General features: G+C 48.9%; 1 protein-coding gene across 1 annotated transcript in view; it reads right to left on the minus strand.

Annotated features, from left to right (window-relative positions):
• ndnl2 (necdin-like 2) overlaps positions 1–23,535 on the minus strand; it is a 29,363-nt gene continuing 5,828 nt past the window's right edge. Inside the window, exons 5-10 of the mRNA XM_055932773.1 lie at positions 17,212–17,386; positions 11,608–11,687; positions 11,377–11,419; positions 10,484–10,546; positions 7,838–7,952; positions 1–279 (exon numbers count right to left, since the gene is read on the minus strand). Of these exons, the coding sequence (XP_055788748.1) occupies positions 163–279; positions 7,838–7,952; positions 10,484–10,546; positions 11,377–11,419; positions 11,608–11,687; positions 17,212–17,386 (593 nt within the window). The 3' untranslated portion in view covers positions 1–162. The remainder of the gene's footprint in view (positions 280–7,837; positions 7,953–10,483; positions 10,547–11,376; positions 11,420–11,607; positions 11,688–17,211; positions 17,387–23,535) is intronic.

A 23,535-nucleotide genomic window follows, 5' to 3' on the forward strand; every position in this document is an offset into this window, starting at 1 on the left:
TAACATTTGTATAAAATCATTTTATTGAACTTGACAAATGAACACAATGTCACCTTAAATGAATATAGCAACCGGGTGTATGTTATTGTTTTACTAACAGAACGGTCCAACAGAAACAGACTGGAGTAGAACACACACAATGACTTCCCACAACCCCCCCCTCTATCTCTGGCTAACACTGGCGCTCGTGTTAGCAGAGGTGACAACTGCCGGGGCGGCAGGAGGGGCGGTGGCGTCTCTGTACTGCTGAGTCCAGCTCTGAGGATCCTGTTCGTGGAGCTGACAGGAGAGAGAACCACCTCAGTTACACAGCTACAGTACCTACTGAAAGTCCACACACCTTTGCAAGGTTTACATTCTGTTGCCTTAAAATGTCTAATCTAAAAAGGGATTAAACTAAAAAATAAATCCCCACTGATCTACACAATCTACTCCACATGTTCAAAGTGAAATAAATTAATTTCCGGAAATATATATAAATTAGAAAAGTACATTCCCTGAAGAAAATGTGGTGTGGTAGCTAACTGTTGAACACACAGTATGTTGAACACACAGTATGTTGAACACACAGTATGTTGAATACTTATTGACTCAAGACATTTTAGCTTTTCATTTTTGTTATGGCAAGTCTAAATAGTAAAAATGAGCTTATCAAATAGCCAGTATTTAACACAGAATGAGTCCATGCAACTTATTATGCAAACATGATTAACTACCCCACACATATAATTATACCGTTGTTTTGTTACAGCCTCATTCTACACACACTACCCCATAATTACAAAGCAAAAACAGGTTTTAAGAAATGTATTTAAAAAATAAACAGAAATATTAAATTTGCATGCTTCACAGTAGGGATGGTGCCAGGTTTCCTCTAGATGATGCTTGGCATTCAGGCCAAAGAGTTCAGTCTTGGTTTCATCAGACCAGAGAATCTTGTTTCTCATGGTCAGAGTCCTTTAGGTGCCTTTTGGCAAACTGCAAGCGGGCTGTCATGTGCCTTTTACTGAGGAGTGGCTTGTGTCTAGCCACTCTACCATAAAGGCCTGATTGGTGGAGTGCTGCAGAGATTGTCCTTCTGGAAGTTTCTCTCATCTCCGCAGAGGAACTCTAGATATCTGTCATTGACCATTGGGTTCTTGGTAACCTCCCTGACCAACGCCCTTCTCCCCCGATTGCTCAGTTTGGCCGGGCGGCCAGTTCCAGGAAGAGTCTTGGTGGTTCCAAACTTCTTCCATTTAAGAATGATGGAGGCCACTGTGTTCTTGGGGACCTTCAATGCTGCAGAAATGTTTTGGTACCTTTCCCCAGATCTGTGTCCTGTCTCTGAGCTCTACGGACAATTTCTTCGACCTCATGGCTGGTTTTTGCTCTGACATGCGATGTCAACTGTGGGAACTTAAATAGACAGCTGTGCCTTTCCAAATCATGTTCAATCAATTGAATTTACCACAGGTGGAGTCCAATCAAGTTGTAGAAACATCTCAAGGATGATCAATGGAAACAGGATGCACCTGAGATCAATTTAGAGTCTCATAGCAAAGGATCTGAATACTTATGTAAATAAGGTATCAGTTTTTTTATTTGTAATACATTTGCTAAAATTTCTAAAAACCTAGTTCCTATTTGTCATTATGGAGTATTGTGTGTAGATTGAGGGGAAAAATTAATTGAATCCATTTTAGAATAAGGCTTTAGCGTAACAAAATGTGGAAAATGTCAAGGGGTCTGAATCCTTTCCGAAGGCGCTATATACACTGGAGTTGCTTTCCAACACGACAGTGAATGTTCCCGATGGTTACAGATTTGACTCGTATCGGCTTGACAATCTAACAACAAGACCTGAAAACGCCCTTCTAGCGATGAACAACAACCAAATGGGGTGTGTAGACTTTCACTATGCACTAAACACACACACGTTGATTACCCCCCCCCCCCTACTGTAGACTTTCACTATGCACTAAACACACACACGTTGATTACCCCCCCCCCCTACTGTAGACTTTCACTATGCACTAAACACACGTTGATTACCCCCCCCCCCCTACTGTAGACTTTCACTATGCACTAAACACACACACGTTGATTACCCCCCCCCCCTACTGTAGACTTTCACTATGCACTAAACACACGTTGATTACCCCCCCCCCCCCCTACTGTAGACTTTCACTATGCACTAAACACACACACGTTGATTACCCCCCCCCCCCCTACTGTAGACTTTCACTATGCACTAAACACACGTTGATTACCCCCCCCCCCCTACTGTAGACTTTCACTATGCACTAAACACACGCACGTTGATTACCCCCCCCACTGTAGACTTTCACTATGCACTAAAAACACACGTTGATTACCCCCCCCCCTACTGTAGACTTTCACTATGCACTAAACACACGCACGTTGATTACCCCCCCCCCCCCTACTGTAGACTTTCACTATGCACTAAACACACACACACGTTGATTACCCCCCCCCCCCCCTACTGTAGACTTTCACTATGCACTAAACACACGCACGTTGATTACCCCCCCCCCCCCTACTGTAGACTTTCACTATGCACTAAACACACACGTTGATTACCCCCCCCCCCCCCTACTGTAGACTTTCACTATGCACTAAACACACACGTTGATTACCCCCCCCCCCCCCTACTGTAGACTTTCACTATGCACTAAACACACACGTTGATTACCCCCCCCCCCCCCCTACTGTAGACTTTCACTATGCACTAAACACACGTTGATTACCCCCCCCCCCTACTGTAGACTTTCACTATGCACTAAACACACGTTGATTACCCCCCCCCCCTACTGTAGACTTTCACTATGCACTAAACACACACACGTTGATTACCCCCCCCCCCCCCTACTGTAGACTTTCACTATGCACTAAACACACACGTTGATTACCCCCCCCCCCCCCTACTGTAGACTTTCACTATGCACTAAACACACACGTTGATTACCCCCCCCCCCCCTACTGTAGACTTTCACTATGTACTAAACACACACGTTGATTACCCCCCCCCTACTGTAGACTTTCACTATGCACTAAACACACGTTGATTACCCCCCCCCCCCCCACTGTAGACTTTCACTATGTACTAAACACACACGTTGATTACACACACCCCCCCTACTGTAGACTTTCACTATGTACTAAACACACACGTTGATTACACACACCCCCCCTACTGTAGACTTTCACTATGCACTAAACACACGTTGATTACCCCCCCCCCCTACTGTAGACTTTCACTATGCACTAAACACACACACGTTGATTACCCCCCCCACTGTAGACTTTCACTATGCACTAAACACACACACGTTGATTACCCCCCCCCCTACTGTAGACTTTCACTATGCACTAAACACACGTTGATTACCCCCCCCCCTACTGTAGACTTTCACTATGCACTAAACACACACACGTTGATTACCCCCCCCCCCCCTACTGTAGACTTTCACTATGCACTAAACACACGTTGATTACCCCCCCCCCCCCTACTGTAGACTTTCACTATGTACTAAACACACACACGTTGATTACCCCCCCCCCTACTGTAGACTTTCACTATGCACTAAACACACACACGTTGATTACCCCCCCCCCCCCTACTGTAGACTTTCACTATGCACTAAACACACACACGTTGATTACCCCCCCCCCCCCCTACTGTAGACTTTCACTATGCACTAAACACACACACGTTGATTACCCCCCCCCCCTACTGTAGACTTTCACTATGCACTAAACACACGTTGATTACCCCCCCCCCCTACTGTAGACTTTCACTATGCACTAAACACACGTTGATTACCCCCCCCCCCCCTACTGTAGACTTTCACTATGCACTAAACACACGTTGATTACCCCCCCCCCCCCTACTGTAGACTTTCACTATGCACTAAACACACACACGTTGATTACCCCCCCCCCCCTACTGTAGACTTTCACTATGTACTAAACACACACGTTGATTACCCCCCCCCCCCTACTGTAGACTTTCACTATGCACTAAACACACGTTGATTACCCCCCCCCCCCCCTACTGTAGACTTTCACTATGCACTAAACACACACACGTTGATTACCCCCCCCCCCCCCCCCCACTGTAGACTTTCACTATGCACTAAACACACACACGTTGATTACCCCCCCCCCCCCCCCTACTGTAGACTTTCACTATGCACTAAACACACGCACGTTGATTACCCCCCCCCTACTGTAGACTTTCAATATGCACTAAACACACACACGTTGATTACCCCCCCCCCCCTACTGTAGACTTTCACTATGTACTAAACACACACACGTTGATTACCCCCCCCCCCCCCTACTGTAGACTTTCACTATGCACTAAACACACACACGTTGATTACCCCCCCCCCCCCCTACTGTAGACTTTCACTATGCACTAAACACACACACGTTGATTACCCCCCCCCCCCTACTGTAGACTTTCACTATGCACTAAACACACGTTGATTACCCCCCCCACTGTAGACTTTCACTATGCACTAAACACACGTTGATTACCCCCCCCCCCTACTGTAGACTTTCACTATGCACTAAACACACGTTGATTACCCCCCCCCCCCTACTGTAGACTTTCACTATGCACTAAACACACGTTGATTACCCCCCCCCCTACTGTAGACTTTCACTATGCACTAAACACACGTTGATTACCCCCCCCCCCTACTGTAGACTTTCACTATGCACTAAACACACGTTGATTACCCCCCCCCCTACTGTAGACTTTCACTATGCACTAAACACACACACGTTGATTACCCCCCCCCCCCCCTACTGTAGACTTTCACTATGCACTAAACACACACACGTTGATTACCCCCCCCCTACTGTAGACTTTCACTATGCACTAAACACACGTTGATTACCCCCCCCCCCCCTACTGTAGACTTTCACTATGTACTAAACACACGTTGATTACCCCCCCCCCCTACTGTAGACTTTCACTATGCACTAAACACACACACGTTGATTACCCCCCCCCCCCCCCCTACTGTAGACTTTCACTATGTACTAAACACACACGTTGATTACCCCCCCCCCCTACTGTAGACTTTCACTATGCACTAAACACACGTTGATTACCCCCCCCCCTACTGTAGACTTTCACTATGCACTAAACACACGTTGATTACCCCCCCCCCCCCCTACTGTAGACTTTCACTATGCACTAAACACACGTTGATTACCCCCCCCCCCTACTGTAGACTTTCACTATGCACTAAACACACGTTGATTACCCCCCCCCCCCTACTGTAGACTTTCACTATGTACTAAACACACACGTTGATTACACACACCCCCCCTACTGTAGACTTTCACTATGTACTAAACACACACGTTGATTACACACACCCCCCCTACTGTAGACTTTCACTATGCACTAAACACACGTTGATTACCCCCCCCCCCTACTGTAGACTTTCACTATGCACTAAACACACACGTTGATTACCCCCCCCCCCCTACTGTAGACTTTCACTATGTACTAAACACACGTTGATTACCCCCCCCCTACTGTAGACTTTCACTATGCACTAAACACACGTTGATTACCCCCCCCCCCCCCACTGTAGACTTTCACTATGCACTAAACACACACACACGTTGATTACCCCCCCCCCCCCCCCCCTACTGTAGACTTTCACTATGCACTAAACACACACGTTGATTACACACACCCCCCCTACTGTAGACTTTCACTATGTACTAAACACACACGTTGATTACACACACCCCCCCTACTGTAGACTTTCACTATGCACTAAACACACGTTGATTACCCCCCCCCCTACTGTAGACTTTCACTATGCACTAAACACACGTTGATTACCCCCCCCCCCCCCCCTACTGTAGACTTTCACTATGTACTAAACACACACACGTTGATTACACACACCCCCCCTACTGTAGACTTTCACTATGCACTAAACACACGTTGATTACCCCCCCCCCTACTGTAGACTTTCACTATGCACTAAACACACGTTGATTACCCCCCCCCCTACTGTAGACTTTCACTATGCACTAAACACACACGTTGATTACCCCCCCCCCCTACTGTAGACTTTCACTATGCACTAAACACACACGTTGATTACACACACCCCCCCTACTGTAGACTTTCACTATGCACTAAACACACACGTTGATTACCCCCCCCCCCCCCTACTGTAGACTTTCACTATGTACTAAACACACGTTGATTACCCCCCCCCCCCCTACTGTAGACTTTCACTATGTACTAAACACACACGTTGATTACCCCCCCCCCCCTACTGTAGACTTTCACTATGCACTAAACACACACGTTGATTACCCCCCCCCCCCTACTGTAGACTTTCACTATGCACTAAACACACACACGTTGATTACCCCCCCCCCCCCCTACTGTAGACTTTCACTATGCACTAAACACACACACGTTGATTACCCCCCCCCCCTACTGTAGACTTTCACTATGTACTAAACACACGTTGATTACCCCCCCCCCCCCCCTACTGTAGACTTTCACTATGCACTAAACACACACGTTGATTACCCCCCCCCCTACTGTAGACTTTCACTATGTACTAAACACACACGTTGATTACACACACCCCCCCCCCCCTACTGTAGACTTTCACTATGTACTAAACACACACACGTTGATTACACACACCCCCCCTACTGTAGACTTTCACTATGTACTAAACACACACGTTGATTACCCCCCCCCCCCCCTACTGTAGACTTTCACTATGTACTAAACACACACGTTGATTACCCCCCCCCCCCCCTACTGTAGACTTTCACTATGCACTAAACACACACGTTGATTACACACACCCCCCCTACTGTAGACTTTCACTATGTACTAAACACACACGTTGATTACCCCCCCCCCCCCTACTGTAGACTTTCACTATGCACTAAACACACACGTTGATTACCCCCCCCCCCCCCTACTGTAGACTTTCACTATGCACTAAACACACACGTTGATTACACACACCCCCCCTACTGTAGACTTTCACTATGCACTAAACACACACGTTGATTACCCCCCCCCCCTACTGTAGACTTTCACTATGCACTAAACACACACGTTGATTACACACACCCCCCCTACTGTAGACTTTCACTATGTACTAAACACACACGTTGATTACACACACCCCCCCTACTGTAGACTTTCACTATGTACTAAACACACACGTTGATTACCCCCCCCCCCCCCCCCTACTGTAGACTTTCACTATGTACTAAACACACACGTTGATTACCCCCCCCCCCCTACTGTAGACTTTCACTATGCACTAAACACACACGTTGATTACACACACCCCCCCTACTGTAGACTTTCACTATGCACTAAACACACACGTTGATTACCCCCCCCCCCCTACTGTAGACTTTCACTATGCACTAAACACACACGTTGATTACACACACCCCCCCTACTGTAGACTTTCACTATGCACTAAACACACACGTTGATTACACACACCCCCCCTACTGTAGACTTTCACTATGTACTAAACACACACGTTGATTACACACACCCCCCCTACTGTAGACTTTCACTATGCACTAAACACACACGTTGATTACCCCCCCCCCCCTACTGTAGACTTTCACTATGTACTAAACACACACGTTGATTACCCCCCCCCCCCCCCTACTGTAGACTTTCACTATGCACTAAACACACACGTTGATTACCCCCCCCCCCTACTGTAGACTTTCACTATGTACTAAACACACACGTTGATTTCACACACCCCCCCTACCCCGGGAGGCGGCAGTGTCTCACCTGTCCAATGAACTCCAGTAGTTTGACCTTTGACACCTCCATGTCCGCCCTCTGACCCCAACGGAACTCAAACTCCAATGGCTCTGTGTGGGGGATACGCACGTACTCCAGGTACCTACACACACACAGGTTAAGTCCATCCATTTTACGGACAGTTTAATCAACTAACGGGTGAAAAGTATTTTAGAGAAACAGCAGAGGTCCAAGAATAGATCAGCACATTTTATAAAGTCGACTACTCATAGTCTCTGGTTATCATACACACAGATCCTCACGTCACCCTGGTCACACACACGTACAAACACACATAGACAGGTTCTCATCTTCCTACTACTATGGTGTGGTACAGACAGGTTCTCATCTTCCTACTACTATGGTGTGGTATAGACAGGTTCTCATCTTCCTACTACTATGGTGTGGTATAGACAGGTTCTCATCTTCCTACTACTATGGTGTGGTATAGACAGGTTCTCATCTTCCTACTACTATGGTGTGGTACAGACAGGTTCTCATCTTCCTATTACTGTGGTGTGGTATAGACAGGTTCTCATCTTCCTACTACTGTGGTGTGGTATAGACAGGTTCTCATCTTCCTACTACTATGGTGTGGTATAGACAGGTTCTCATCTTCCTACTACTATGGTGTGGTATAGACAGGTTCTCATCTTCCTACTACTGTGGTGTGGTATAGACAGGTTCTCATCTTCCTACTACTATGGTGTGGTATAGACAGGTTCTCATCTTCCTACTACTATGGTGTGGTATAGACAGGTTCTCATCTTCCTACTACTATGGTGTGGTGTGGTATAGACAGGTTCTCATCTTCCTACTACTATGGTGTGGTATAGACAGGTTCTCATCTTCCTACTACTATGGTGTGGTATAGACAGGTTCTCATCTTCCTACTACTATGGTGTGGTATAGACAGGTTCTCATCTTCCTACTACTATGGTGTGGTATAGACAGGTTCTCATCTTCCTACTACTGTGGTGTGGTATAGACAGGTTCTCATCTTCCTACTACTATGGTGTGGTATAGACAGGTTCTCATCTTCCTAATTCTATGGTGTGGTATAGACAGGTTCTCATCTTCCTACTACTGTGGTGTGGTATAGACAGGTTCTCATCTTCCTACTACTGTGGTGTGGTATAGACAGGTTCTCATCTTCCTACTACTATGGTGTGGTATAGACAGGTTCTCATCTTCCTACTACTATGGTGTGGTATAGACAGGTTCTCCTCTTCCTACTACTATGGTGTGGTATAGACAGGTTCTCATCTTCCTACTACTATGGTGTGGTATAGACAGGTTCTCATCTTCCTACTACTATGGTGTGGTATAGACAGGTTCTCATCTTCCTACTACTATGGTGTGGTATAGACAGGTTCTCATCTTCCTACTACTGTGGTGTGGTATAGACAGGTTCTCATCTTCCTACTACTGTGGTGTGGTATAGACAGGTTCTCATCTTCCTAATTCTATGGTGTGGTATAGACAGGTTCTCATCTTCCTACTACTGTGGTGTGGTATAGACAGGTTCTCATCTTCCTACTACTATGGTGTGGTACAGACAGGTTCTCATCTTCCTACTACTATGGTGTGGTATAGACAGGTTCTCCTCTTCCTACTACTATGGTGTGGTATAGACAGGTTCTCATCTTCCTACTACTGTGGTGTGGTATAGACAGGTTCTCATCTTCCTACTACTATGGTGTGGTATAGACAGGTTCTCATCTTCCTACTACTGTGGTGTGGTATAGACAGGTTCTCATCTTCCTACTACTATGGTGTGGTATAGACAGGTTCTCATCTTCCTACTACTGTGGTGTGGTATAGACAGGTTCTCATCTTCCTACTACTATGGTGTGGTATAGACAGGTTCTCATCTTCCTACTACTATGGTGTGGTATAGACAGGTTCTCATCTTCCTACTACTGTGGTGTGGTATAGACAGGTTCTCATCTTCCTACTACTATGGTGTGGTATAGACAGGTTCTCCTCTTCCTACTACTATGGTGTGGTATAGACAGGTTCTCATCTTCCTACTACTGTGGTGTGGTATAGACAGGTTCTCATCTTCCTACTACTATGGTGTGGTATAGACAGGTTCTCATCTTCCTACTACTGTGGTGTGGTATAGACAGGTTCTCATCTTCCTACTACTATGGTGTGGTATAGACAGGTTCTCATCTTCCTACTACTATGGTGTGGTATAGACAGGTTCTCATCTTCCTACTACTGTGGTGTGGTATAGACAGGTTCTCATCTTCCTACTACTATGGTGTGGTATAGACAGGTTCTCATCTTCCTACTACTATGGTGTGGTGTGGTATAGACAGGTTCTCATCTTCCTACTACTATGGTGTGGTATAGACAGGTTCTCATCTTCCTACTACTATGGTGTGGTATAGACAGGTTCTCATCTTCCTACTACTATGGTGTGGTATAGACAGGTTCTCATCTTCCTACTACTATGGTGTGGTATAGACAGGTTCTCATCTTCCTACTACTGTGGTGTGGTATAGACAGGTTCTCATCTTCCTACTACTGTGGTGTGGTATAGACAGGTTCTCATCTTCCTACTACTGTGGTATATTACCATATTATTACCATACTATTACCCATTCAGGGTCGGGATAGACTCACCTCTGACGGACAAACTCATCAGTAACGAGCTTCTTCACGTCTCCAAACATCTCGTGTCTCTCCCTGGGAGCGGGGGGGGTCAAAACAGTCAACACACAGATCATACTTCAACCTCACTCCACAACTGGCTGGTAGATATTCAAGCCTCAGTTAAGGAGATCAAACCCAGCGACGGGACCGGACAGGATCGGGACAGTGACGGGACACCGACGGGACCGGGACGGCGACGGGACCGGGACAGTGACGGGACAGGGACGGGACAGTGACGGGACACCGACGGGATCGGGACAGCGACAGTGACACCGACGGGACCGGGACGGCGACGGGACCGGGACAGTGACGGGACAGGGACAGCGACGGGACCGGGACAGTGACGGGACAGTGACAACGACGGGACCGGGACAGTGACGAGACACCGACGGGACCGGGACAGTGACGGGACACCGACGGGACCGGGACAGTGACGGGACACCGACGGGACCGGGACACCGACGGGACCGGGACAGTGACGGGACCGTGACAGTGACACCGACGGGACCGGGACACCGACAGGACCGGGACAGTGATGGGACAGTGACAACGACGGGACCGGGACGGCGACGGGACCGGGACAGTGACAACGACGGGACCGGGACAGTGACGGGACACTGACGGGACCGGGACAGTGACGGGACACCGACGGGACCGGGACAGTGACGGGACACCGACGGGACCGGGACCGTGACGGGACAGGGACGGGACCGTGACGGGACAGGGACGGGACCGTGACAGCGACGGGACCGGGACAGCGACGGGACCGGGACAGCGACGGGACCGGGACAGCGACGGGACCGTGACAGTGACGGGACCGTGACAGTGAAGGAACCTATGATCAACCAGCCACACAGACTTACCCTTGATCAACTCTCAGCTTCTTCAGTGTGTTCCACACCATACCTAGAAACACAAAGCATGATGGGACATCTCAGTGAGGAGAAGGGGCATACACACGACACTGTGATGTCATCAATAAGTGGGGGGAGACAGGAATTGGCAAATATATGTATAATTACAAAAAATTTAGTTGTGGCCCCCCATTGGCTACACTTGTGTCAGAAGTGGGACAAAGCCAACAGAACACTTACTCTCCTTGACCACACCCCCCTTCATGAAGACGATGCTGAGGATTACGAAGAGTAGACCTGTCTTTGGATTACTGGGATTCCTGTAAACAAACACACACACACAGGTAAACACACCCCCTGGACAGGACACTAGTCCATCTCCTGTTTCTGTAGTGAGACAGCTTGATGTACCAGGACACCCCCTGGACAGGACACCCCCTGGACAGGACACTAGTCCATCTCCTGTTTCTGTAGTGAGACAGCTTGATGTACCAGGACACCCCCTGGACAGGACACTAGTCTATCTCCTGTTTCTGTAGTGAGACAGCTTGATGTACAGGACACCCCCTGGACAGGACACTAGTCTATCTCCTGTTTCTGTAGTGAGACAGCTTGATGTACCAGGACACCCCCTGGACAGGACACCCCCTGGACAGGACACTAGTCCATCTCCTGTTTCTGTAGTGAGGCAGCTTGATGTACAGGACACCCCCTGGACAGGACACTAGTCTATCTCCTGTTTCTGTAGTGAGACAGCTTGATGTACCAGGACACCCCCTGGACAGGACACCCCCTGGACAGGACACTAGTCTATCTCCTGTTTCTGTAGTGAGACAGCTTGATGTACCAGGACACCCCCTGGACAGGACACCCCCTGGACAGGACACTAGTCCATCTCCTGTTTCTGTAGTGAGGCAGCTTGATGTACCAGGACACCCCCTGGACAGGACACTAGTCTATCTCCTGTTTCTGTAGTGAGACAGCTTGATGTACCAGGACACCCCCTGGACAGGACACCCCCTGGACAGGACACTAGTCTATCTCCTGTTTCTGTAGTGAGACAGCTTGATGTACCAGGACACTAGTCTATATCCTGTTACTGTAGTGAGGCAGCTTGACACCCCCTGGACAGGACACTAGTCTATATCCTGTTTCTGTAGCGTGACAGCTTGATGTACAGGACAACCCCTGGACAGGACACCCCCTGAACGGGGGAGGTGGTTCTTCCTGAGGTCTTCCTGTTGGGGAGGGAGTGTCTTGTTTTCTGCCCCTCTCAAAATATTAGAATTTGTAGATAATTGGTCCTCTTTCTGGGACTCACCCACAAACAGGACCAAGCCTGACCTGCTGAGGAGTGACGGACTCCATCCTACCTGGAGGGGTGCTCTCATCTTATCTACCAACATAGACAGGGCTCTAACTCCTTTAGCCCCACAATGAAATAGGGTGCAGGCCAGGCAGCAGGCTGTTAGCCAACCTGCCAGCTTAGTGGAGTCTGCCACTAGCACAGTCAGTGTAGTCAGCTCAGCCATACCCATTGAGACTGTGTCTGTGCCTCGACCTAGGTTGGGCAAAACTAAACATGGCGGTGTTCGCCTTAGCAATCTCACTGGAATAAAGACCTCCTCCATTCCTGTCATTACTGAAAGAGACTGTGATATCTCACATCTCAAAATAGGGTTACTTAATGTTAGATCCCTCACTTCCAAGGCAGTTATAGTCAATGAACTAATCACGGATCATAATCTTGATGTGATTGGCCTGACTGAAACATGGCTTAAGCCTGATGAATTGACAGTGTTAAATGAGGCCTCACCTCCTGGTTACACTAGTGATCATATTCCCAGCGCATCCCGCAAAGGCGGAGGTGTTGCTAACATTTACGAAATCAAATAACAATTTACAAAATAAAAACCAACGTCTTCTAGCCATGAAATCTATGCAGCCTACTCAATCACTTTTTATAGCTACTGTTTACAGGCCTCCTGGGCCATATACAGCGTTCCTCTCTGAGTTCCCGGTCATGGCAGATAATATAAATGTTTTTGGTGACTTTAATATTCACATGGAAACGTCCACAGCCCCACTTCAAAAGTCTTTCGGAGCCATCATCGACTCAGTGGGTTTTGTCCAACATGTCTCCGGACCTACTCACTGCCACAGTCATACTCTGGACCTAGTTTTGTCCCGTGGAATAAATGTTGTGGATCTTAATGTTTTTCTCCATAATCCTGGACTATCGGACCACCATTTTATTACATTTGCAATCGCAACAAATAATCTGCTCAGACCCCAACCAAGGATCATCAAAAGTCGTGTTATAAATTCTCAGACTACCCAAAGATTCCTAGATGCCCTTCCAGACTCCCTCCACCTACCCAAGGACGTCAGAGTACAACAATCAGTTAACCACCTAACTGAGGAGCTACATTTAACCTTGCGCAATACCCTAGATGCAATCGCACCCCTAAAAACGAAAAACATTTGTCATAAGAAACTAGCTCCCTGGTATACAGAAAATACCCGAGCTCTGAAGCTTCCAGAAAATTGGAACGGAAATGGCGCCACACCAAACTGGAAGTCTTCCGACTAGCTTGGAAAGACAGTACCGTGCAGTACCGAAGAGCCCTCACTGCTGCTCGATCATCCTACTTTTCCAACTTAATCGAGGAAAATAAGAACAATCCAACATTTATTTTTGATACTGTCGCAAAGCTAACTAAAAAGCAGCATTCCCCAAGAGAGGATGGCTTTCACTTCAGCTGTAATAAATTCATGAACTTCTTTGAGGAAAAGATCATGATCATTAGAAAGCAAATTATGGACTCCTCTTTGAATCTGCGTATTCCTCCAAAGCTCAGCTGTCCTGAGTCTGCACAACTCTGCCAGGACCTAGGATCAAGGGAGACACTCAAGTGTTTTAGTACTATTTCTCTTGACATATTGATGAAAATAATCATGGCCTCTAAACCTTCAAGCTGCATACTGGACCCTATTCCAACTAAACTGCTGAAAGAGCTGCTTCCTGTGCTTGGCCCTCCTATGTTGAACATAATAAACAGCTCTCTATCCACCTGATGTGTACCAAACTCACTAAAAGTGGCAGTGATAAAGCCTCTCTTTAAAAAGCCAAACCTTGACCCAGAAAATATAAACTATCGGCCTATATCGAATCTTCCATTCCTCTCAAAATGTTAGAAAAAGCTGTTGCACAGCAACTCACTGCCTTTCTGAAGACAAACAATGTATACGAAATGCTTCAGTCTGGTTTTAGACCCCATCATAGCACTGAGACTGCACTTGTGAAGGTGGTAAATGACCTTTTAATGGCGTCAGACCGAGGCTCTGCATCTGTCCTCGTGCTACTAGACCTTAGTGCTGCTTTTGACACCATCGATCACCACACTCTTTTGAAGAGATTGGAAACCCAAATTGGTCTACACGGACAAGTTCTGGCCTGGTTTAGATCTTATCTGTCAGAAAGATATCAGTTTGTCTCTGTGAATGATTTGTCCTCTGTCCTCCTCTCAAGGTTCCGTTTTAGGACCACTATTGTTTTCACTATATATTTTACCTCTTGGTGATGTCATTCGGAAAGATAATGTTAACTTTCACTGCTATGCAGACGACACACAGTGACCTACATGTTGACAGATTCTCCCTCTAGTCTTTCCACACAGTGACCTACATGTTGACAGATTCTCCCTCTAGTCTTTCCACACAGTGACCTACATGTTGACAGATTCTCCCTCTAGTCTTTCCACACAGTGACCTACATGTTGACAGATTCTCCCTCTAGTCTTTCCACACAGTGACCTACATGTTGACAGATCCTCCCTCTAGTCTTTCCACACAGTGACCTACATGTTGACAGATTCTCCCTCTAGTCTTTCCACACAGTGACCTACATGTTGACAGATTCTCCCTCTAGTCTTTCCACACAGTGACCTACATGTTGACAGATCCTCCCTCTAGTCTTTCCACACAGTGACCTACATGTTGACAGATCCTCCCTCTAGTCTTTCCACACAGTGACCTACATGTTGACAGATTCTCCCTCTAGTCTTTCCACACAGTGACCTACATGTTGACAGATCCTCCCTCTAGTCTTTCCACACAGTGACCTACATGTTGACAGATTCTCCCTCTAGTCTTTCCACACAGTGACCTACATGTTGACAGATCCTCCCTCTAGTCTTTCCACACAGTGACCTACATGTTGACAGATTCTCCCTCTAGTCTTTCCACACAGTGACCTACATGTTGACAGATTCTCCCTCTAGTCTTTCCACACAGTGACCTACATGTTGACAGATCCTCCCTCTAGTCTTTCCACACAGTGACCTACATGTTGACAGATCCTCCCTCTAGTCTTTCCACACAGTGACCTACATGTTGACAGATCCTCCCTCTAGTCTTTCCACACAGTGACCTACATGTTGACAGATCCTCCCTCTAGTCTTTCCACACAGTGACCTACATGTTGACAGATCCTCCCTCTAGTCTTTCCACACAGTGACCTACATGTTGACAGATCCTCCCTCTAGTCTTTCCACACAGTGACCTACATGTTGACAGATCCTCCCTCTAGTCTTTCCACACAGTGACCTACATGTTGACAGATCCTCCCTCTAGTCTTTCCACACAGTGACCTACATGTTGACAGATCCTCCCTCTAGTCTTTCCACACAGTGACCTACATGTTGACAGATCCTCCCTCTAGTCTTTCCACACAGTGACCTACATGTTGACAGATCCTCCCTCTAGTCTTTCCACACAGTGACCTACATGTTGACAGATTCTCCCTCTAGTCTTTCCACACAGTGACCTACATGTTGACAGATTCTCCCTCTAGTCTTTCCACACAGTGACCTACATGTTGACAGATCCTCCCTCTAGTCTTTCCACACAGTGACCTACATGTTGACAGATCCTCCCTCTAGTCTTTCCACACAGTGACCTACATGTTGACAGATCCTCCCTCTAGTCTTTCCACACAGTGACCTACATGTTGACAGATCCTCCCTCTAGTCTTTCCACACAGTGACCTACATGTTGACAGATCCTCCCTCTAGTCTTTCCACACAGTGACCTACATGTTGACAGATCCTCCCTCTAGTCTTTCCACACAGTGACCTACATGTTGACAGATCCTCCCTCTAGTCTTTCCACACAGTGACCTACATGTTGACAGATCCTCCCTCTAGTCTTTCCACACAGTGACCTACATGTTGACAGATTCTCCCTCTAGTCTTTCCACACAGTGACCTACATGTTGACAGATTCTCCCTCTAGTCTTTCCACACAGTGACCTACATGTTGACAGATCCTCCCTCTAGTCTTTCCACACAGTGACCTACATGTTGACAGATTCTCCCTCTAGTCTTTCCACACAGTGACCTACATGTTGACAGATTCTCCCTCTAGTCTTTCCACACAGTGACCTACATGTTGACAGATTCTCCCTCTAGTCTTTCCACACAGTGACCTACATGTTGACAGATTCTCCCTCTAGTCTTTCCACACAGTGACCTACATGTTGACAGATTCTCCCTCTAGTCTTTCCACACAGTGACCTACATGTTGACAGATTCTCCCTCTAGTCTTTCCACACAGTGACCTACATGTTGACAGATTCTCCCTCTAGTCTTTCCACACAGTGACCTACATGTTGACAGATTCTCCCTCTAGTCTTTCCACACAGTGACCTACATGTTGACAGATTCTCCCTCTAGTCTTTCCACACAGTGACCTACATGTTGACAGATTCTCCCTCTAGTCTTTCCACACAGTGACCTACATGTTGACAGATTCTCCCTCTAGTCTTTCCACACAGTGACCTACATGTTGACAGATTCTCCCTCTAGCTGCTCCAGTTTGTTGATGAGGATGTAGACGTGGTTCTTAGAGTCGATCTCCACCAGCTTCAGACCAAACACTGTCTCAAACACACGTCCCACCCTCTTTATTATCTCAGGGTAGATGTTCCTGTACTCCTTCACAACATGTTTCACGATGTCTGAAGAGAGAGGGGGGAAGAGGAGGAAAGAGGGGGAGAGAGACCGAGGTGGGGAGAATAGATGGAAAAAGAGAGAGGGTGGGGGAAGAGAGAGAATATCAAATCAAGCTTTATTTATACAGCACATTTCAGACATGGAACGCAACAATGTGTTTAACAGGTCAAAAATGAATAAAAACTACAAAAATAAAAACTGAAATATTCATTAAACAAACACAAAAGAATAACAAAAACTGAATGACTAAAAAGCACCAAAGCTAAAAAGGTGTGTTTTAGAATGTGTTTTAAATATGTCCACAGTTTCAGCCCCCCTCAGGTTCTCTGGCAAGCTCTTCCAGAGGCTGGGGGCACAGTAACTAGAGGCTGGGGGGCACAGTAACTAGAGGCTGGGGGCATAGTAACTAGAGGCTGGGGGCACAGTAACTAGAGGCTGGGGGGCACAGTAACTAGAGGCTGGGGGCATAGTAACTAGAGGCTGGGGGGCACAGTAACTAGAGGCTGGGGGCATAGTAACTAGAGGCTGGGGGCACAGTAACTAGAGGCTGGGGGCATAGTAACTAGAGGCTGGGGGGCACAGTAACTAGAGGGTGGGGGCATAGTAACTAGAGGCTGGGGGCAAAGTAACTAAAGGCTAGGGGGCACAGTAACTAGAGGCTAGGGGCATAGTAACTAGAGGCTGGGGGCACAGTAACTAGAGGCTGGGGGCACAGTAACTAGAGGCTGGGGGCACAGTAACTAGAGGCTGGGGGCATAGTAACTAGAGGCTGGGGGGCACAGTAACTAGAGGCTGGGGGGCACAGTAACTAAAGGCTAGGGGGCACAGTAACTAGAGGCTAGGGGCATAGTAACTAGAGGCTGGGGGCACAGTAACTAGAGGCTGGGGGCACAGTAACTAGAGGCTGGGGGCACAGTAACTAGAGGCTGGGGGCACAGTAACTAGAGGCTGGGGGCACAGTAATTAGAGGCTGGGGGCACAGTAATTAGAGGCTGGGGGCACAGTAACTAGAGGCTGGGGGCACAGTAACTAGAGGCTGGGGGCACAGTAACTAGAGGCTGGGGGGCACAGTAACTAGAGGCTGGGGGGCACAGTAACTAGAGGCTGGGGGCATAGTAACTAGAGGCTGGGGGCATAGTAACTAAAGGCTAGGGGGCATAGTAACTAAAGGCTAGGGGGCACAGTAACTAGAGGCTAGGGGCATAGTAACTAGAGGCTGGGGGCACAGTAACTAGAGGCTGGGGGCACAGTAACTAGAGGCTGGGCGCACAGTAACTAGAGGCTGGGGGCACAGTAACTAGAGGCTGGGGGCATAGTAACTAGAGGCTGGGGGGCACAGTAACTAGAGGCTGGGGGCATAGTAACTAAAGGCTAGGGGGCACAGTAACTAGAGGCTAGGGGCATAGTAACTAGAGGCTGGGGGCACAGTAACTAGAGGCTGGGGGCACAGTAACTAGAGGCTGGGGGCATAGTAACTAGAGGCTGGGGGCATAGTAACTAGAGGCTGGGGGCATAGTAACTAGAGGCTGGGGGCACAGTAACTAGAGGCTTGGGGCACAGTAACTAGAGGCTGGGGGCACAGTAACTAGAGGCTGGGGTCATAGTAACTAGAGGCTGGGGTCATAGTAACTAGAGGCTGGGGGCATAGTAACTAGAGGCTGGGGGCATAGTAACTAGAGGCTGGGGGCATAGTAACTAGAGGCTGGGGGCATAGTAACTAGAGGCTGGGGGCACAGTAACTAGAGGCTGGGGGCACAGTAACTAGAGGCTGGGGGCATAGTAACTAGAGGCTGGGGGCATAGTAACTAGAGAATGGGGGCATAGTAACTAGAGAATGGGGGCATAGTAACTAGAGAATGGGGGCATAGTAACTAGAGAATGGGGGCATAGTAACTAGAGAATGGGGGCACAGTAACTAGAGAATGGGGGCATAGTAACTAGAGGCTGGGGCCATAGTAACTAGAGGCTGGGGGCATAGTAACTAGAGGCTGGGGGCATAGTAACTAGAGGCTGGGGGCATAGTAACTAGAGAATGGGGGCATAGTAACTAGAGAATGGGGGCATAGTAACTAGAGAATGGGGGCATAGTAACTAGATAATGGGGGCATAGTAACTAGAGGCTGGGGGCATAGTAACTAGAGAATGGGGGCATAGTAACTAGATAATGGGGGCATAGTAACTAGAGGCTTGGGGCACAGTAACTAGAGAATGGGGGCATAGTAACTAGAGGCTGGGGGCATAGTAACTAGAGGCTGGGGGCATAGTAACTAGAGGCTGGGGGCATAGTAACTAGAGGCTGGGGGCATAGTAACTAGAGGCTGGGGGCATAGTAACTAGAGGCTGTGTAATGTGTGATCTCCGTCTGGTCTTGGTCAGTATCTGTGCTGCAGCATTCTGTATGACCGGAGAGGCCGACCAGCCTATCTAGGACCGGAGAGGACGACCCTACTCTCCTGGACCGGAGAGGCCGCCCCGCCCCTATTTGGACCGGAGAGGCCGACCCGCCCCTATTTGGACCGGAGAGGCCGACCCGCCCCTATTTGGACCGGAGAGGCCGACCCGCCCCTATTTGGACCGGAGAGGCCGACCCTCCCCTATTTGGACCGGAGAGGCCGACCCTCCCCTATTTGGACCGGAGAGGCCGACCCTCCCCTATTTGGACCGGAGAGGCCGACCCTCCCCTATTTGGACCGGAGAGGCCGACCCTCCCCTATTTGGACCGGAGAGGCCGACCCTCCCCTATTTGGACCGGAGAGGCCGACCCTCCCCTATTTGGACCGGAGAGGCCGACCCTCCCCTATTTGGACCGGAGAGGCCGACCCTCCCCTATTTGGACCGGAGAGGCCGACCCTCCCCTATTTGGACCGGAGAGGCCGACCCTCCTCTATTTGGACCGGAGAGGCCGACCCTCCTCTATTTGGACCGGAGAGGCCGACCCTCCTCTATTTGGACCGGAGAGGCCGACCCTCCTCTATTTGGACCGGAGAGGCCGACCCTCCTCTATTTGGACCGGAGAGGCCGACCCTCCTCTATTTGGACCGGAGAGGCCGACCCTCCTCTATTTGGACCGGAGAGGCCGACCCGCCTCTCTAGGACCGGAGAGGCCGACCCGCCTCTCTAGGACCGGAGAGGCCGACCCGCCTCTCTAGGACCGGAGAGGCCGACCCGCCTCTCTAGGACCGGAGAGGCCGACCCGCCTCTCTAGGACCGGAGAGGCCGACCCGCCTCTCTAGACCCGGAGAGGCCGACCCTCCTCTCTAGGACCGGAGAGGCCGACCCGCCTCTCTAGGACCGGAGAGGCCGACCCGCCTCTCTAGGACCGGAGAGGCCGACCCCCCTCTCTAGGACCGGAGAGGCCGACCCGCCTCTCTAGGACCGGAGAGGCCGACCCCCCTCTCTAGAACCGGAGAGGCCGACCCACCTCTCTAGAACCGGAGAGGCCGACCCCCCTCTCTAGGACCGGAGAGGCCGACCCCCCTCTCTAGGACCGGAGAGGCCGACCCCCCTCTCTAGGACCGGAGAGGCCGACCCACCTCTCTAGGACCGGAGAGGCCGACCCGCCTCTCTAGGACCGGAGAGGCCGACCCGCCTCTCTAGGACCGGAGAGGCCGACCCGCCTCTCTAGGACCGGAGAGGCCGACCCGCCTCTCTAGGACCGGAGAGGCCGACCCGCCTCTCTAGACCCGGAGAGGCCGACCCTCCTCTCTAGGACCGGAGAGGCCGACCCGCCTCTCTAGGACCGGAGAGGCCGACCCGCCTCTCTAGGACCGGAGAGGCCGACCCCCCTCTCTAGGACCGGAGAGGCCGACCCGCCTCTCTAGGACCGGAGAGGCCGACCCCCCTCTCTAGAACCGGAGAGGCCGACCCACCTCTCTAGAACCGGAGAGGCCGACCCCCCTCTCTAGGACCGGAGAGGCCGACCCCCCTCTCTAGGACCGGAGAGGCCGACCCCCCTCTCTAGGACCGGAGAGGCCGACCCACCTCTCTAGGACCGGAGAGGCCGACCCCCCTCTCTAGGACCGGAGAGGCCAACCCCCCTCTCTAGGACCGGAGAGGCCGACCCACCTCTCTAGGACCGGAGAGGCCAACCCCCCTCTCTAGGACCGGAGAGGCCAACCCCCCTCTCTAGGACCGGAGAGGCCAACCCCCCTCTCTAGGACCGGAGAGGCCAACCCCCCTCTCTAGGACCGGAGAGGCCAACCCACCTCTCTAGGACCGGAGAGGCCAACCCCCCTCTCTAGGACCGGAGAGGCCAACCCCCCTCTCTAGGACCGGAGAGGCCAACCCCCCTCTCTAGGACCGGAGAGGCCAACCCACCTCTCCAGTCTGTCCAGAAGGACATCATGGTCAACTGTGTTGAATGCAGCACTTAAATCCAAGAGTACAAGGACAGAGAGCTGTTTGGCATCGGTGTTGCTCTAGGATCATTTACCACTTTAACTAAGGCTGTCTCTGTGTTGCTCTAGGATCATTTACCACTTTAACTAAGACTGTCTCTGTGTTGCTCTAGGATCATTTACTACTTTAACTAAGACTGTCTCTGTGTTGGCTCTAGGATCATTTACCACTTTAACTAAGACTGTCTCGGTGTTGGCTCTAGGATCATTTACCACTTTAACTAAGACTGTCTCGGTGTTGTCTAGGATCATTTACCACTTTAACTAAGACTGTCTCGGTGTTGGCTCTAGGATCATTTACCACTAAGACTGTCTCTGTGTTGCTCTAGGATCATTTACTACTTTAACTAAGACTGTCTCTGTGTTGGCTCTAGGATCATTTACCACTTTAACTAAGACTGTCTCTGTGTTGGCTCTAGGATCATTTACCACTTTAACTAAGACTGTCTCGGTGTTGGCTCTAGGATCATTTACTACTTTAACTAAGACTGTCTCTGTGTTGCTCTAGGATCATTTACCACTAAGACTGTCTCTGTGTTGCTCTAGGATCATTTACTACTTTAACTAAGACTGTCTCTGTGTTGCTCTAGGATCATTTACCACTTTAACTAAGACTGTCTCTGTGTTGCTCTAGGATCATTTACCACTAAGACTGTCTCTGTGTTGCTCTAGGATCATTTACCACTTTAACTAAGACTGTCTCTGTGTTGCTCTAGGATCATTTACCACTTTAACTAAGACTGTCTCTGTGTTGGCTCTAGGATCATTTACCACTAAGGCTGTCTCTGTGTTGCTCTAGGATCATTTACCACTAACTAAGACTGTCTCTGTGTTGCTCTAGGATCATTTACCACTAAGACTGTCTCTGTGTTGCTCTAGGATCATTTACCACTTTAACTAAGACTGTCTCTGTGTTGCTCTAGGATCATTTACCACTAAGACTGTCTCTGTGTTGCTCTAGGATCATTTACCACTTTAACTAAGACTGTCTCTGTGTTGCTCTAGGATCATTTACCACTAAGACTGTCTCTGTGTTGGCTCTAGGATCATTTACCACTAAGACTGTCTCTGTGTTGCTCTAGGATCATTTACCACTTTAACTAAGACTGTCTCTGTGTTGGCTCTAGGATCATTTACCACTAAGACTGTCTCTGTGTTGCTCTAGGATCATTTACTACTTTAACTAAGACTGTCTCTGTGTTGCTCTAGGATCATTTACTACTTTAACTAAGACTGTCTCTGTGTTGGCTCTAGGATCATTTACCACTAAGACTGTCTCTGTGTTGCTCTAGGATCATTTACCACTTTAACTAAGACTGTCTCTGTGTTGCTCTAGGATCATTTACCACTAAGACTGTCTCTGTGTTGCTCTAGCAATTCCACAAATTCTGCTGTTTTCAATTTTGCAGTAAAGGCTTTACACCTTTGTTGTTAGACCAGCCTCTCTGGTATTAGTATAGAACCACCATTTCCAGCCTCTCTGGTATTAGTATAGAACCACCATTATCAGCCTCTCTGGTATTAGTATAGAACCACCATTATCAGCCTCTCTGGTATTAGTATAGAACCACCATTATCAGCCTCTCTGGTATTAGTATAGAACCACCATTATCAGCCTCTCTGGTATTAGTATAGAACCACCATTATCAGCCTCTCTGGTATTAGTATAGAACCACCATTATCAGCCTCTCTGGTATTAGTATAGAACCACCATTACCAGCCTCTCTGGTATTAGTATAGAACCACCATTACCAGCC

Source organism: Salvelinus fontinalis, chromosome 8 (assembly GCF_029448725.1).
Source record: "Salvelinus fontinalis isolate EN_2023a chromosome 8, ASM2944872v1, whole genome shotgun sequence".
Lineage (NCBI taxonomy): Eukaryota > Metazoa > Chordata > Actinopteri > Salmoniformes > Salmonidae > Salvelinus > Salvelinus fontinalis.